The sequence below is a fragment of the Olea europaea genome, chromosome 4 (assembly GCF_002742605.1).
Source record: "Olea europaea var. sylvestris chromosome 4, O_europaea_v1, whole genome shotgun sequence".
Lineage (NCBI taxonomy): Eukaryota > Viridiplantae > Streptophyta > Magnoliopsida > Lamiales > Oleaceae > Olea > Olea europaea.
Window position 1 is genome coordinate 10,127,709 of NC_036240.1, and position 15,150 is coordinate 10,142,858.

The 15,150-nt window shown below is 34.9% G+C and overlaps 1 protein-coding gene across 1 annotated transcript; it reads right to left on the reverse strand.

Annotated features, from left to right (window-relative positions):
- Window positions 1-626: 626 nt before the first annotated feature.
- Window positions 627-9,360, reverse strand: LOC111393596 (plant UBX domain-containing protein 11). Its single transcript, XM_023019206.1, has 10 exons — window positions 9,248-9,360; window positions 8,074-8,173; window positions 7,286-7,338; window positions 7,120-7,201; window positions 5,901-5,966; window positions 5,733-5,800; window positions 4,500-4,697; window positions 3,976-4,417; window positions 3,152-3,427; window positions 627-1,148 (listed from the first exon to the last, which is right to left on the reverse strand). The coding sequence occupies exons 2-10, from the start codon at window positions 8,171-8,173 to the stop codon at window positions 934-936; spliced, it is 1,500 nt and encodes a 499-aa protein (XP_022874974.1). The 5' UTR covers window positions 9,248-9,360; the 3' UTR covers window positions 627-933.
- Between the last annotated feature and the right edge of the window lie 5,790 nt (window positions 9,361-15,150).

Below are 15,150 nucleotides of genomic sequence, written 5' to 3' on the forward strand. Positions count from 1 at the left end.
ATACGTGATTTTTTGATGTAGTTGCCCATTATCAACCGTTTATCTGGATTACGTGATTTTAGGATGGAGCTACCCATTATTAATCGTTTATCTAGATTAGGATTTTAATACTTGTACATCGAATGTCAGACCCCTCACAATAGGGAGCCCACGATAAATAAAAAAATTATGAACCCCCTGTTATGAATGAGTCGATACACTCAGGTGTAAATCTCGATGTACGAGTAACAAGATCCTTTAGATTATCTTGATAATTAAAAGCATGTTTGATGCAAATTTTTTAAGAATAAATAATATTTTTGAAAAATATATGATTTAAAAGTAGTAAAAATTGTAATGAATTCACATACAAAATTATTTTATTAAACAATATAAAAATCAGGTGTCAATCTCGATGGACGAGTAACAAGATCCTCTAGATTATCTTGATAATTAAAAGCATGTTTGATGCAAATTTTTTAAGAATAAATAATATTTTTGAAAAATATATGATTTAAAAGTAGTAAAAATTGTAATGAATTCACATACAAAATTATTTTATTAGACAATATAAAAACTGAGTTTTAAAAACTCTGCACCAAACAGGGCTAATAATACAATTTTATTCAGCTTTAGATACACGGTCATTCATCGAAACAGCTAGATAGAAGTTCCCTTCTAGACCATTTTCCAACTTTAAGCGAACAAAAATAGCCAAACCTCGACTAATTTTGATGTCATTAGAACCTAATAGGGGGAAGAAAATCACAAATGGTATATTCCATTCTAAACCAAGACTAGAAATCACTCCAATACAACAAAGATGTAAAGAGGTGAATTATTAACAATAAGTAGATAATTATCAAATGATTCGTAGAGGAAGGAACAACTATCCCCTTGCCTGAATTGAAACGCAAGTTCTTACTATGCAGTAGCAAAAAGGCGCGACTCTGCTCATTTTCCATCACTATCACCGCCATATTGTGTAGAGTTTCCATTCCAAAAGGCATTTTTGTCATTGAATCGATCATCATCCTCGTGTTTCAAGGTGTGGATGTTTCCACCAAACTGAGAAGGTTGCTGCCTGCCCCTGCTGCTAGTAGATGTATTTTGATCAGTGGACGGTCGACCAACACCCCTTGGGTTATTCACAACTGAGGAGTTTGGACCTAAAACATGAAAATCCATGCATTAGTCGGAATTTCTTTATCACACTTTAAAAAGGAAACAATATCTCTTTTGCCCAAAAACTAGACGAAGATACATTTAGATATGAGGCGATCTCCTTCTCAGGTAGATTAAGATGAGAACACTGGAATATGTCAAAACACTCCATTGAGTTTCAATACTAACACAATAAAATCATCCCTTTCGTGTCAAATTTGGTATTATCCATGATCAACTACTAAAAAATTCCACAATTTACAATGAAGTTAATGGAATCTGCCTCCGAACTTCAGAAACAAGACAACAAAAATAAAATGGTGGAAACGCACCCCCCCCCCCTCCCTCTTCCTCTTCCCCGCGTACACAATCCAAAAGGAATAATTTTTTATTATAAAACAAAAACAAAAACAGAAACAGAAACAAAAGATAAAAACCATAACCACAACCCCATAGAACAAGGACAGCTCTAGGTTCATGTCACTACAAGAACACAACTGCCATCATGCTACCATCACCCTTCAAAATTACAAAGACCACTGCCATTGCCGTTCTTCCCCAAAATTACAACAATTATCACCATCAGAACCACCTAAAAGAACCAAAATCCACAACTGAAAACGACACCACATCATCATTGACACAGCCCAACTCCTTGAAACACTCATTTCCAAACCCATAAATTGTGCAAATCTACCATACGACAAGCCAAAAAGGGTCAAAATTGTCAATGGCATCCAGCCATTGCTACCACCTCACCAATCATGGTATAATAAGACCATCAAGTTTGGGCAGACATATTTTGGATCTGATGAAAAAATGCATAAACATTTCAACTCAGTCAATCAATTTTATCCTAATTCAGGTGCTAGATCCAACATAAATTCTGATCAAGTGCTCTGATTTCAAAACTTTATGGTTTTTTGGGGAAAATGGAGGTGGTGCTGACAGTGGAAGCAGCAATGGTAGTCTGGTATGATGTAGAGAGAAATACATTTTGAATAAAATGGAGCCCAAATAGGGGCAAATTATTCAACAAATTTTAGTCCTCCTGCATCTGACCCAGGTGGTGGTGAACAATGGGCAAGAATTAGATGTGACTCACTCCACAAGTGACATCAAGATTTCACATTTCAATGGATATAGATGACTAAAGATAGTAGAATTGGGCTAAGAACTTAAAATATAGAGAGACGTGAAATTCGTAGATGTAACGCATAGAAGGAAAGTCAAAATAAGTACACACACACACAGTATAAACTTTCGCATAATTGTAAGGAAAGGTGTATAAATTATGTAAAAACAAACATTATTCAGGTAGAAAAGGATAAGGCAGCAGAAGCCACACACATCAAAAGTAGGATTTTAATAGTCAAGAAAAGAGTTGATAATTCTTATTAGCGAGCAAGTTTCATAAATAGAATTAGATACAGCAACAAAGCAACATTTTGGGTAGACATTGTTATAATAGATTTAACAAACCCTGGTCAAGATAAGATCTCTTTATTCAAGGATATTTGAACAGACATGCAGGGAAGATTTGTCCAGAATACTGAGTTCTTGAGGGATATAAATATTCAGGAGTTTCATTTGATGATCTGAACTCTTTTAAGTTAAAATTACGTTTAAAAACAAAAAAAAAAAAAAATTCTTACGGCGATCTCAATTTCTTCTAGTCCAATAAAATATAACGTCTTGATGAAATAAACAAATTAAAGTTCAGATTCCGAATTTCTTGAAAATTTGTGAAATCCCACTTATTTCCAAGAAACAGACATACTCTTATCATAAAACACAAACAATGGCCCCGGCATCAACTCAACCACTTATTAGAGCTCAGATCATAAGATTCTGGATTCAGCATACAGAAAGATGTTCAGCTAAAATGGTGTGCGGTGGATTAACCATGAAGTTCACTATCAATCAGAAAATCATTCAATGTGCCTATTTCCGTGTTTATTTTACCCAGATTAAATTTTTAAAAGAGGTCAGAAGTTAGGTAACTTACTATACTGCCATGTGCCACTTTGTGATTCCTGAGCCGAACTCGAAGAGCTGGCACCCCCACCAAGATAGGAGAGAGGATTCACGTAAGATAAAGCTGTTTTCAACAATGCCCAATACCCTTGATTGCTACCATTTGAAGGATCAACATCATTGGAAGAGTTAGTTTGATAAGATGATGATGATCCTCCTTTGAACTGCAAATTAGTTCCCTTACTCGGAACCACTACTAATGCTTGTCTTTTGGTCAGACCCAATTCTGATAATGTGCCGTCCAAATCTGTGCATAAGGGCAAAAAATAAATTAAAAAAAAAAAAAAAATACAAGACAAGACAAGACAACACAAAAGATCAAGAGCATAAACTATTCGCAAAGTGATTAAAATAGTGAAGAAAACAAACAAGCATATTCCACTGAAGACATACAGAGGACATGACAAAAGGGAAATGAACTAGCATATTTCCATAGAATAGATGGTCCAGTGACACAGAAGTACCCTAAGAACTAAGATTGCTTTAGGACCTCAACGACATTATAATATGCAAAAAACATAATAATAATAAATAAATAAATAAATATATATATATATATATATATATATATATATGAAAAAATGGTGATCGCACGAAGTAGGGAAAAAAAAGTTTAAAAACTTCAATTAACAGAAGAATGAGGCATCCTCCTCATCCCAGAAAACTTTTTTAGTTTTTTCCGTTTGGATCACAGTGCCCATCCACCTCATTCCAGTGCACTTTGGTAACCTCTTAACAATGAATCCAAAACAAAATAGCTAAATCAATACCATAATATTGGTAATCAGAGCATACCTTGGTCACCGAAAACCTTGCGGGGATATGGAATTGCTAAATTATAAGAGCCAAAGCTGGTTGATTGATTTTCATTTATATGATTTTTGACCATTCTCAAGGTGTCCATTCTGGAGAACTTCACTTGTAAACTGGATCCATCAGGCAATCTAATATTTAAAAACACATCATTTGATTGAACAGCAGAGGAATCCGAAACATCAGCTTTTTCACTTTCTTCAGTATTCTCTACATCAAACTGTGCTTCATTTTCCTTGCTGGAAATCTCACGAGAAATATCTTTGCCGACATCCAAATGATGGTTATGGGAGTCCACATTTTTGTCCAGGAAAATATGGTCAACTTCAGAGTTACTTGGATGTACTTCTAATGGATTCAGTGATATATTTTCTGTTACGGTTGTCGAAGAATCCCCATTCAGAATCCGTTCAGAATCCATCTCCTGTCCACGTGAGAGATTATGAAATAGAACCAAATCAGATACGGTAGGAGAAATTCAATACCCAAGCCACAATAAATTTCACCTGAGAAGCATCTTTGCAACTGTTTCTGTCATCTGCTTCCACAGAATTCAATGACTGTTCAGCATGCATAGATTGAACTTTATTATCCGTTGAAGCCGATGGAATATCAATCTCATGCTCCGATGAACCAGTTTCAGAACCAGTAGCATGTTGTTTCTTAGAAGCAAGTGCAGCAGTCAAGAAAGCTGCAGTCGATTCCTGCGCAGACATTCATAACATGTTTGGCCAAAATATAACTGATTGAAAGCAGGCATAATTCAGTTCGTTTAAATTCTGTTATTAACACATGTACACCTGCCTAGGGTAGTTACAATAAAAAAATGAGAAATTTGCAACAATAGTCCCCAAACTTTGACTAATGTAGAACTTTTGTGCCCTTCAAATTTTTTGGTGTTTAGATACCGAACTTTCAATTTAGGTGCACGTAGGTCCCCCACTCGATAGAAACCATCTCTTCCTGTTAAACATTCAAATGACTTGCATGTGACCTCATTTCCAGATAGAAAAGTGGAATAGCCAGCATGAATGTTATCAACAAGTACAATATAATTGAATTGGTTTCCATAGAAGTGTGACAATAAAATCAAATACATTTGATCCTATCTTAATTTAATTAAATTGTACAGCAAGACACTGATGATGCTGCTAAAGGCAACTGATAGTATGATATAAGAAATGTGGCAGTTTAGTAATTATTATGCTGATAGAAAGGAACTCATAAATAATGGAAGTTCTGCCAAGAATTTGTACGAGGACAAACACAGGACAAAAATGAAAGTATGAAAGGAGTCTTAGTTTTCTAGGACATAAGCACATTATCTCACTTTTCACATACAAAAGGCATGTGAAAAAAGTACAATGGTGCCATGAGTAACTAAACAAGATGCCATGTAGGTTTAAAGTAATCATGAATTAGAACACTGAGTAAACTAGCTACAATATGGCCTGAAGGCTGAAGGATTAAAAACATATAAGTGGTAATATTTGAAGGAAATCCCATATTTCTAAAGTCACTTTGACCAAACCAGTTAATGTTATTCAAAGAAAAACAAATATGCATATGTCAAAAAATTTACATCATTAGGTAATAGTAAGGCCCAAAAAGGGCAGTTTTACGATTGCTGCCAATACAAAAGCTGTGCCATCAAAATGACATTTGCATTTGCATTGGCAGCAATTGTAGACATAGACTTGAATATTCTGTTGGTATAATAAAAGCCAACATCAGCCTACCTGAACATGAAGACTTAACCATGCTTTCTCAAGATTGGAAACAAGAACATCGGCAGTGACAAATCCCTCTAAAAATTTCAAAATAAAAAATAAAAATGTAAGGATGCCAGAGTCAGTTTGATGTAACTGTTATGAAAAATAAAGTTCCATTTCTAAGGAACTTCATACCTTTTTCCCACAGACGTACACCGTTGTATCCAATAGCAGTTATACATGGGACAGAATTGTGTGGATCTGCAGAATTTGATGCAAGGTGCAAACTTCATATCTTGCTAATGCTTCAAAATTTATTTGGCATATGTTACTCAACTAGCACTACATGATATGAAATGCCAATTGATCTGAAACTAACACTTAGCTGGGTTCAATTAGAGGAAGTATACGTTCCTCCATTCTTGTTTCATAAACAAAATGGAGGGGAAGGAAGGAAGATAAAGATAGAAAAAGAAATAGTGGCATAAGAGAGAATATCTTCATTTGTGTACTTTTCAACTCCCTCCCGTCCACATTTCAATGGAATGCATTGAATTGACATGAAGTTTTTAGAAAACAGGTTAAAAGGACATTGTCTACATCGTGTACTTGAAGCAAGGGACATTTTTAAGAAGCGATATATATTTTGGAAAGTGTACTTAGGACATCTCAATTTGCAAAAAGGAAACTGAAGCATTCACATGTTGAGGGAGCAACATTATTTTATCTTCTCAAAATTTGATTGAGAATACTTATATTTTTAAATCTGCATTTCCTCTTTTGCTTCACCCTCATTGTTCATAAGCAAAGGCTCTTGATAGAGGAAGAAACTCCATCCCTCCCAAAACTCGTACAGAAAATTTAATCAATTACTGAAGAATTTTCACTCTTCAACATTTTGCACTTGTTTCGTGGCCATTTTTGGAGAATGTGATTTGAGTATACTGGGATAGTTTAGTGGTCCAATTGTCTGTCAGAACATATAAACTAACTTCCAAATGTTGAAGATAGAACAGGAAATCAAGTAAAATATTTTGACCTTAGGAACCAAAATTAAATACACATTCAACAGAAGACAAACAATTACAGTGTGATGAACACCAGGTTAACTAGGCAAGTAACATGAACAAGTCTACACAACACATCACAACAAATATGCATGTAACATGCTCATGTGGACAGTCTTTAGCAAGATTCTCACTTCAGTAGGAGTCTTCAACATTTGAAGATTAAAAAGAAAAGGCACAGAGACATTTTAAACTTCCCTTCCACTCATTTTTATCTAATTCTGCTAATACCATTTTTCAAAAGAAGACCCAACTTCTCCTTGACCAATGTGTGGTGTAAACTATGTCATAATGTCAGCTCAAACAAAGAAAAGACATTTTGAAGTTAGAATTCAACAGAAGGATACATATTGCTGAAAAGTTCGTCGCATCTGAGCTTCCTTCCAAGATGTGTAACAAAATGCAGTACTTTGTCAATGACTCAGCAACCTGAACACAGCATGTGACAATAAGAACAGAGAATATTTTCTTTACAATTAAGTGACATCTAGCCGATCATTTTAGAGAACGTACATTCAGATCGCTCCAAATGGATGATTCTAAAAGTTTCGACTCCGGATTTTCACCTAGCACGCAAAATTAAGACAAAACAAAAATAAATTTCCATTTTAGTGCTGACTCAAAAATGATATGGGAAGTTACTGGTTGTCTTAGTAGAAGCATTCATACATCTTGTAAAGTTGTTCCGTAGATATTAATATTCAAAAATCTGTCATAATTGCATACAATGTAAAATGAAAAATAAAGGTTTTCATCTTAAAGCAACAACGACGACGTGCAAGCACCAAATGTATAAATAGTTAATGCAACCAAGCATGCTGTATCTTAATTCCGTATAAAGTGAATCCATTATAAGATTTAACTGGCTTATCTAAAACAGCATTTCCAAATGTGCTTTTGCGAAATACACCTTGAGGCATGCCTTGTATGACGTGTTACCCAGCCTTACCTCCAGACTCGTAAAGAGGAGAGAATAAGAATTTTTTCAAATACATAGAATTATCTGACTGATGGAGGCCATTATGATATCAGGCACAACGCAAGCATGGAATTTTTTTATGATTAAAAGTGACTTGTAGCTTCAGTATCTGAGCCTCATTTTTTTTCCCCTTGTAAAGTGAATGCCGATGAGGCACTCAAGATCCATTAAAAAAATGCTGAAGCTCTTTGCACACTAGTTGCCCCCAAATGGTTTAGAAAGATAAAATAATTGACTGAAATGCACAAACTATTGTTTAACAATTGTCTATGTGGAACTTGGTTAAACACACTGAAATCAAGTCCATATAAAAGGCACTTACCAGAAGTATAGACAACAAAGAGTTTCTTCTGTTGTTTCGCTTCAGCAATTGCTTCCGCAATTGATCCTTTAAATGTAAGGGAAGAAAGAGATTGATCCATCTACATAGAAGACATGAAAAGTTCTAAACCAGTCAAAAATCTACGGGTCCTACAAATTCCATTTGAAACTCCAAAATTAAATAATCACACACATGAAGAAAGTACTAACGAAAAATATCCAGCAATACAAATATTTCTGTGGTTAAGCATAATACAACATTTAGCTACTCTAGAGAGTGATGAAAAAGAAGACACCGCAGACTCTGCACTGTTTACAAAAATCACAGCATACAAGGTACATTATTAATACTTCAAATCAATTTTGCAGCAGAAAATCATTTCAATTTATCACACACCCCCAACACCAAAAAGGTTTTGAGCATATATTTTCACACATTCAGGTGAATAATACAATTAATATATCAATCGTCAGTCCGATGTAAAAAGAAGCACATAGAAATCACTAAGCACTAAGGTAAATAAGCCTAGTACCGCAAAGAAGTTAAATGGATTTAGTACACAGATAATATTCAATGGACATTAAATGTAAGTGCACAGTTTATTGATAGGAGGATAGTATAATTTTCCTTCCATACGATGTCAAATCTTTTAGCATACAGAGCATTTTTCTCCTTAGTAACTCTTATCGTTCCAATTGTATACTATATAGTAGTATTCCTAAATTTAACTAGCTCTGATATGGAAAGTGGAACTATTCTACTATTAAAGTTAACCTTCTATTAATTTTCTAATCACCAAGCTCTACCACTCTTTCCACTGAAAATTCACATTTCTAACCTTTCAACTAATAAATAATTCGCTATTACAAAACAATAAACAAAAATTTCATATATACACGACATATAAGCCAAATTTCATAACCACTATCTGTATCAGTTTGTTTTCAAGGAAATATGAACTGTACTTCTATTTTAAAAGAATTAAAAACTACGATCAGCTGTATAAATCCCATAATTAATTTCTTCAGAAAGATTAATGAAAGGGTACAGTAATAATAAGCTGTTGCAGAATTTCAGGGCCTTATTGCTTCATTTTCCTTCATTCTTTAATAGTTTCTAAATTAATTTTTTACATAAACATACGTGAAAGGAAAGGATGAAAGAGAATTCTTACCTCTGCGACAATTGGGAGATTTGAAGGAAGAAAAAGAAGAAAAGCACAAGTGAATCACTTCTTTCTGAACCAAGGAGGATCGCTTCGTCCTTTTGTATTTATTTCTTTTATTGTCGCCCGAAAGTTGTATTTATCTTTTTCATTTTTAAACTCTAGAAAGTAGAAATCAATAAAAAACGTTATTGGTCACTAAACTTTCAGTGAAGTTTTTTTAGTCACTATACTTAATTTTATTTCAATTTGGTCATTTAACTTCCGTTTTCATTTCAATTACATAGCATCTTTCAAGAAAAGTAATGGATTCAATCTAATGGCATACATAATTTGTGACGTGTTCACGAATATACAAGAAAAAGGAATAAAAAAAACTTGACAAAAAAGTTGAACAATACATCATCCCTGGTAAAATAGTCCATCAATCCCAAAATCATAACCTTTGAACAAATCGCTTACCATCTTTTATTTAAATGCATACATTCAATTAACAAAAACTCGAAAATCAAGAAATTATCGATTATATGATGAACCGGTCTTTTATGGGGAAAAAAAAGGTTAAACAATTGTATGCATATATTGTTTATGGAAACTTTGTATCAAATTTTGTTTCCGATAATCCTAATTGTAAGGGAGAAGTTTCTTCAACCACCAAGGAGATATACAGGCTCAATTCACCAAGAAGCCAAATCAACACCAAAGCAAACGATCCAAGAACACCACAAAGGTTTCACCTATGGTTGCTTAGCTTTTGTCACTTCAAGAACACCACAAAGGGAGAAATATCACCATGATATATGCACTCAAGAGAATGGCAGAAGATGAAGGTAGTGAAGGCCGAGAGAAAGTCACGCAAAGAAGGAGAAAGAGACACCAAGTCTTATTTCATTCATAGTGGCGTGAAGGGTCGGGAGAATATATTGTACCAAGTCTCAAATTATGGTAAGTTAGGTTTTAGGTAATAAGTCAAGGTCCAATACCATATAAGTGGACAATAGTGCGGGCCTAAAAAAATAGCTAGCCATCCAAATAGGTAAAACATAGCCCATGAGCAACACAACTTAATTGGTTGCTTCAAATAGACTAATCTCTTCTTGGGTCGGGTCGTTACAATTTGATATTGATTTATTGCTCAGTCATATTGCAATCGTCGACTGATAATTAATAACGGTTTACATCATCGCTCGGGAGGTCATTTGACAACAGTATGTCCAACAACCTCCACCTTGGTATCAAAATACGTACAAGAAAGAATGTTTCCCATTAGTGACGCCTCTAACGAAAAACCAATAAAATTGAAAATCATTTACCTTTACCAATGTTTAGAAGTTCTTTGCAACTTCTAAACTTTACTAGTGGCAGTACCTTCGTGCCCATATCGAAAGGGTTATAGTGTATGTGGACCTTTTCTAGCCTTACCGCCTCTTGAGATACTATATCTCAAATGAAGTGGAGTCTAACATCAATGTGTTTAGTGGGCTCGTGAAAAACGGGATCCTTGTATAAATGTATAGATGATTGACTATCAGAATACACTACCACATAATCATTCAAGACACATAGTTCATGAAGTAGATCTCTAAGTCATAGAGCTTCTTTAATAGCTTCAGTGGTGGCAATATATTCTGATTCTGTAGTGGATAGTGCAACAATGTATTGTGATTGTGATTTTCAATTAACACATGAATTAGATAAGGTAAACACGTAAGACAAAGTCGATTTCCTACCATCCCTATCTCCCGCATAATCAGCATCTACAAAATCATTCAATTTTACACCTTCTTTATTAGCACTAAACTTTAAACATACGTCACTTGTACCCTTCAAGTACCTTAATAGCCATTTTAACGCTTCCCAATGTTTAGGGCTCGGATTAGCCATGTATCTACTGAGAGTGCTAACCGCAAAACCTAAATCCGGACTAGTGCAAACCATCAAATACATTATGGAACCAATCACATTAGAATAAGGCACTCTACTCATATATTCTACTTCACGCTCATTGCAAGGGGATTGTTCTTTCGATAAAACGAAATGATTGGCAAGAGGCAATGTGACAGGTTTGCAGTCACTCATATTAAATTTCTTCAATACTTTAGATATGTATGGAGACTGATGCAAGAACAAAACAGAATTCGACCTATCTCTTTCTATTTACATCCCTAGGATTCTCTTAGCCTTACCTAGGTCTTTCATGTCAAATTCACCACTTAGTTTTGCTTTTATATTAGTTATCCATTTAGAGGAAAAACCAATCAAGAACATGTCGTCCACATAGAGCAACAAAAATAGATAATTATCATCAGTTTCATTGTGTTGAAAATACAAGCAGTAATCAAATTTACTTCTTTAGAACCCTATGGCTAGTACAAAGGAATCAAACATCTTGTACCACTGTCTAGGTGATTGTTTTAAGCCATATATGGACCTTTTCAGAAAACATACATAATCAGGTTTTGAATTATCCTTAAAACATTTTAGTTGATTCATGAAAATTTGTTCGTCAAGCTCACCATATAAAAAAGTAGTTTTTACATCAAGTTGTTCAAATCCCCAGTCAAAATGCGCAACCAAGGCAAGTATGACCCTAATAGTGGTGTACTTAACAACTGGTGAAAAAATTTCATTATAATCAATGCTCTCCTTCTGTGTATAACCCTTAGCCACTAACTTAGCTTTAAACCTTAAGGGTTCCGAACTACTAGTACCTTCCTTAACCTTAAAAATCCATTTGCAATCAATGATCAATTTGTTCTTAGGTCTAGGTACCAGCTCCCAAATTTAATTCTTTTCTAGAGAACTCATCTCTTCTTTCATCGCCTTAAGCCACTCCTTAGATTGATCATTACATATCGCATCTTCAAAGGTTTTTGGCTCTTTATCAGCTAGTTCTTCATAACTAGCATGAGCGAAAGCTAATTCAGATTCAAAATCGAACCTTCTAGGTTCTCTTGTCTATCTCCTCTCTCTATCCCTAACTAGATTATAATTAGCTAAGAAATTTTCTTCCTCAAGGTGTTCTTTTATCACTACTTCGTTACTATTCTCCACCTCAAGTTCCTGAACCTGAATCTCCACCTCATTAGGAGTAGTAGGGGTAGGTGTACTGGGTTTTCCTAACTCCACTTTAAACTGGTCTTTCTCTTCACCTGGTTCAATTTCACTCTCAGGTTCGATTTTCCCTTTAATACACGGCATCTCATTCTCGTTAAACGTGGCATCCCTACTTATAATGATCTTAACCCCTTTTTGGCTTCTATCCCATAACCTATAACCCTTAACACTCTCAGGGTATCCTAGAAAGACACACTTCCTAGTTCTAAGTTCCAGCTTTCCCTCACTCTGATGAGAAAAAGCAGTACAGCCAAAAGTTCTAAGCATGGAGTAATCACTCAGTTTACTCAACCATCTCTCATGCGAAGTGTCAACATTCAATTCAGCAGAAGGACTCAAATTAATCAAATAACAAGCAGTCATAACAGCCTCACCCTAAAACGACTTGGGAACACCAGAACTTAACATCATGCAACGTACTTTATCAAGTATGGTCCTATTCATCCTTTTCGCTACCCCGTTTTGCTTGGGAGTGTAAGGAACGGTTTTATGTCTAGTTATGCCGTTTTCTTTACATATACTATCAAATTCCGTATTGCAGAATTCTAGATCGTTAGCCGTCCTTAAAAATTTGATTTTCTTGCCAGTTTGATTTTCCACTTGTCTCTTCCACTTATTAAAATTATAAAAAGTCTCAGATTTATCTTTCAATAGATAGACACCCTTTCCTAGTATAGTCATCGATAATAGACAAGAAATACCTATTTCCACCCGATGTGAAATTACTAGCAGGACCCTACAGATCAGAATGCACATATTCAAGCATGTCTTTAGCTCTATTAACACTCGTGAAGAACGAAGTTTTATGATGCTTACCAAGCACACAATGATCACAAAATGACAAATCTGACATACAGTCATTACTAAATGCACTTTTTTCATTAAGTAGCTTAAGTCCCTTGATGCCTACGTGAGCACGTCTATTATGCCATGTGTGTGTGTGATAAATCTTGGCAGAAGAGATAAAAGAGTTCAAACCTCTAATCACTTCCCCAGTAGTGACATAGATATCGTTTTCTTAGTTCCCTTAATGAAAACTAAAGCACCATTGATAATTTTTAGCATACCATTTTCAATTTTATCAGTGAAGTCATCCTTTTCAAGTCTCCTTACTGAAATCAGATTCCTAGATAATTCAGGAATATATCTAACATCTTTTAACGTGTACACAAAACGTGTGTCAAATTTTATGTTTATGTCACCAATTCCAGCAATAGTATAGACAAAGTTATCACGCAGCATAACATGCCCAACATTAGATTTATGCAATTTATAAAATCAATTCTTTTCAGACCTCACATGAAAAGATGCATCAGGGTCAAGTATTCACTCATGCATGCGGGAATTAGCAGTTAGATTTAATTCAGCAATGTATGCAACGGGACTTGTAATCATATAGACCTCACCACCATCTATATTGGAAGTAAATGTTAACACTTTGACCTCATCTCTCTCCTTAACCTTTAGCTTACCCTTCTCCTTATGGCAATCCTCTATAAAATACCCTGTGTTTCCACAACCATAGTATTTTCTTGCCTTAGTTCTAGATTTTGATCTAGGCCTACCTTTGCTCTTCTTTTTCCATCCATTGCCACTTGACTCACCACCACTTTGATATCCATCATGATTATTTTGCCTAAATTGAGTTCTACCTCACATCATATGTAACTCACCGCTCCTCTTATCGTGTTTTTCAGTCCTAATTTTTATTTCTTTACTTCTAAGGGAGTCTATGACAATTTTAGGTGTCAACGTATCTCTGCCATACTTAATGACATTCTTAAATTCCTTATAGGAATCAAGAATCGCATTGAGCAAAATTATAGGTTTATAAGTTTCGGACATAGCCTCATCACAATTAACTATATCTTGCACCAATTCATCGAGATCCTTTGAAGAATCCATTTTAAAATTGAAAAAACATTCGAGTAAGTAATGTTTATTCGGTGTAGACTTAAGCAAATATAAGTCTTCTAATTTTTTTCAAAGTTCTTTAGTGGTTTTCTGTTTACCCACCTTTCTTAAAACAGCATCAGACGAGTGTAAAATGATTGAGGTATAAGCAAGCTCATCGGCTTCTTCTCTTTGTTCTTGTGAAAAATCAGTTGAAAAATTTCCTTCAATGGCCTTTGAAACTTTTTTTGTACTAAAATGTCCTTCATTTTTTGTTGCCAAATAGCAAAATCACCCTTTCCGTTAAAAGTCTCCAAATCAAAGTTGTGAGTTGTCATCTTTACACAATAGTCAAAGAGTGCACAAAACACAATCAAACCACACAAAGTAGTCCTAGGGTTTCAGACAATATATGTCGTTCTAGATTCTCAGGGTTTCGTAAGACTCGGGGTCTTAGATCAAGGGAATGTTTGAAACGGGTAAGGTCACGATAATTCTAATGGAATGGATAAGCAGTGGAAATAACAATGCAATAGAAAACTACGTCTAACAGATAACTAGTTTCACGACAGTTATATCACTGAGTCTCAAATACTGAATAACTAAAAGACAAATACTCAATCAAATAATCAAGAGCACATAACCTTAATTTCTAGTACAAGCAATGGTTGCCAAACACTGGCAACTCCCAAATCTAATGATCACCCCACACGATGATCCACTAGTGCAAAGGTTTCAGCCAATTTATCAGAGCGGACCTATCTGAGTCCGTAACGTGGAAAGATGCGAATTTGCTACTTTAGGGCCACCACTACTCGCCCTAAAGATTTATCAAATATAACAATTCTGATCAGCAACAAATGCAAATTGAGATCGGGGCAAAATCGTCCAACTTTCTCTGC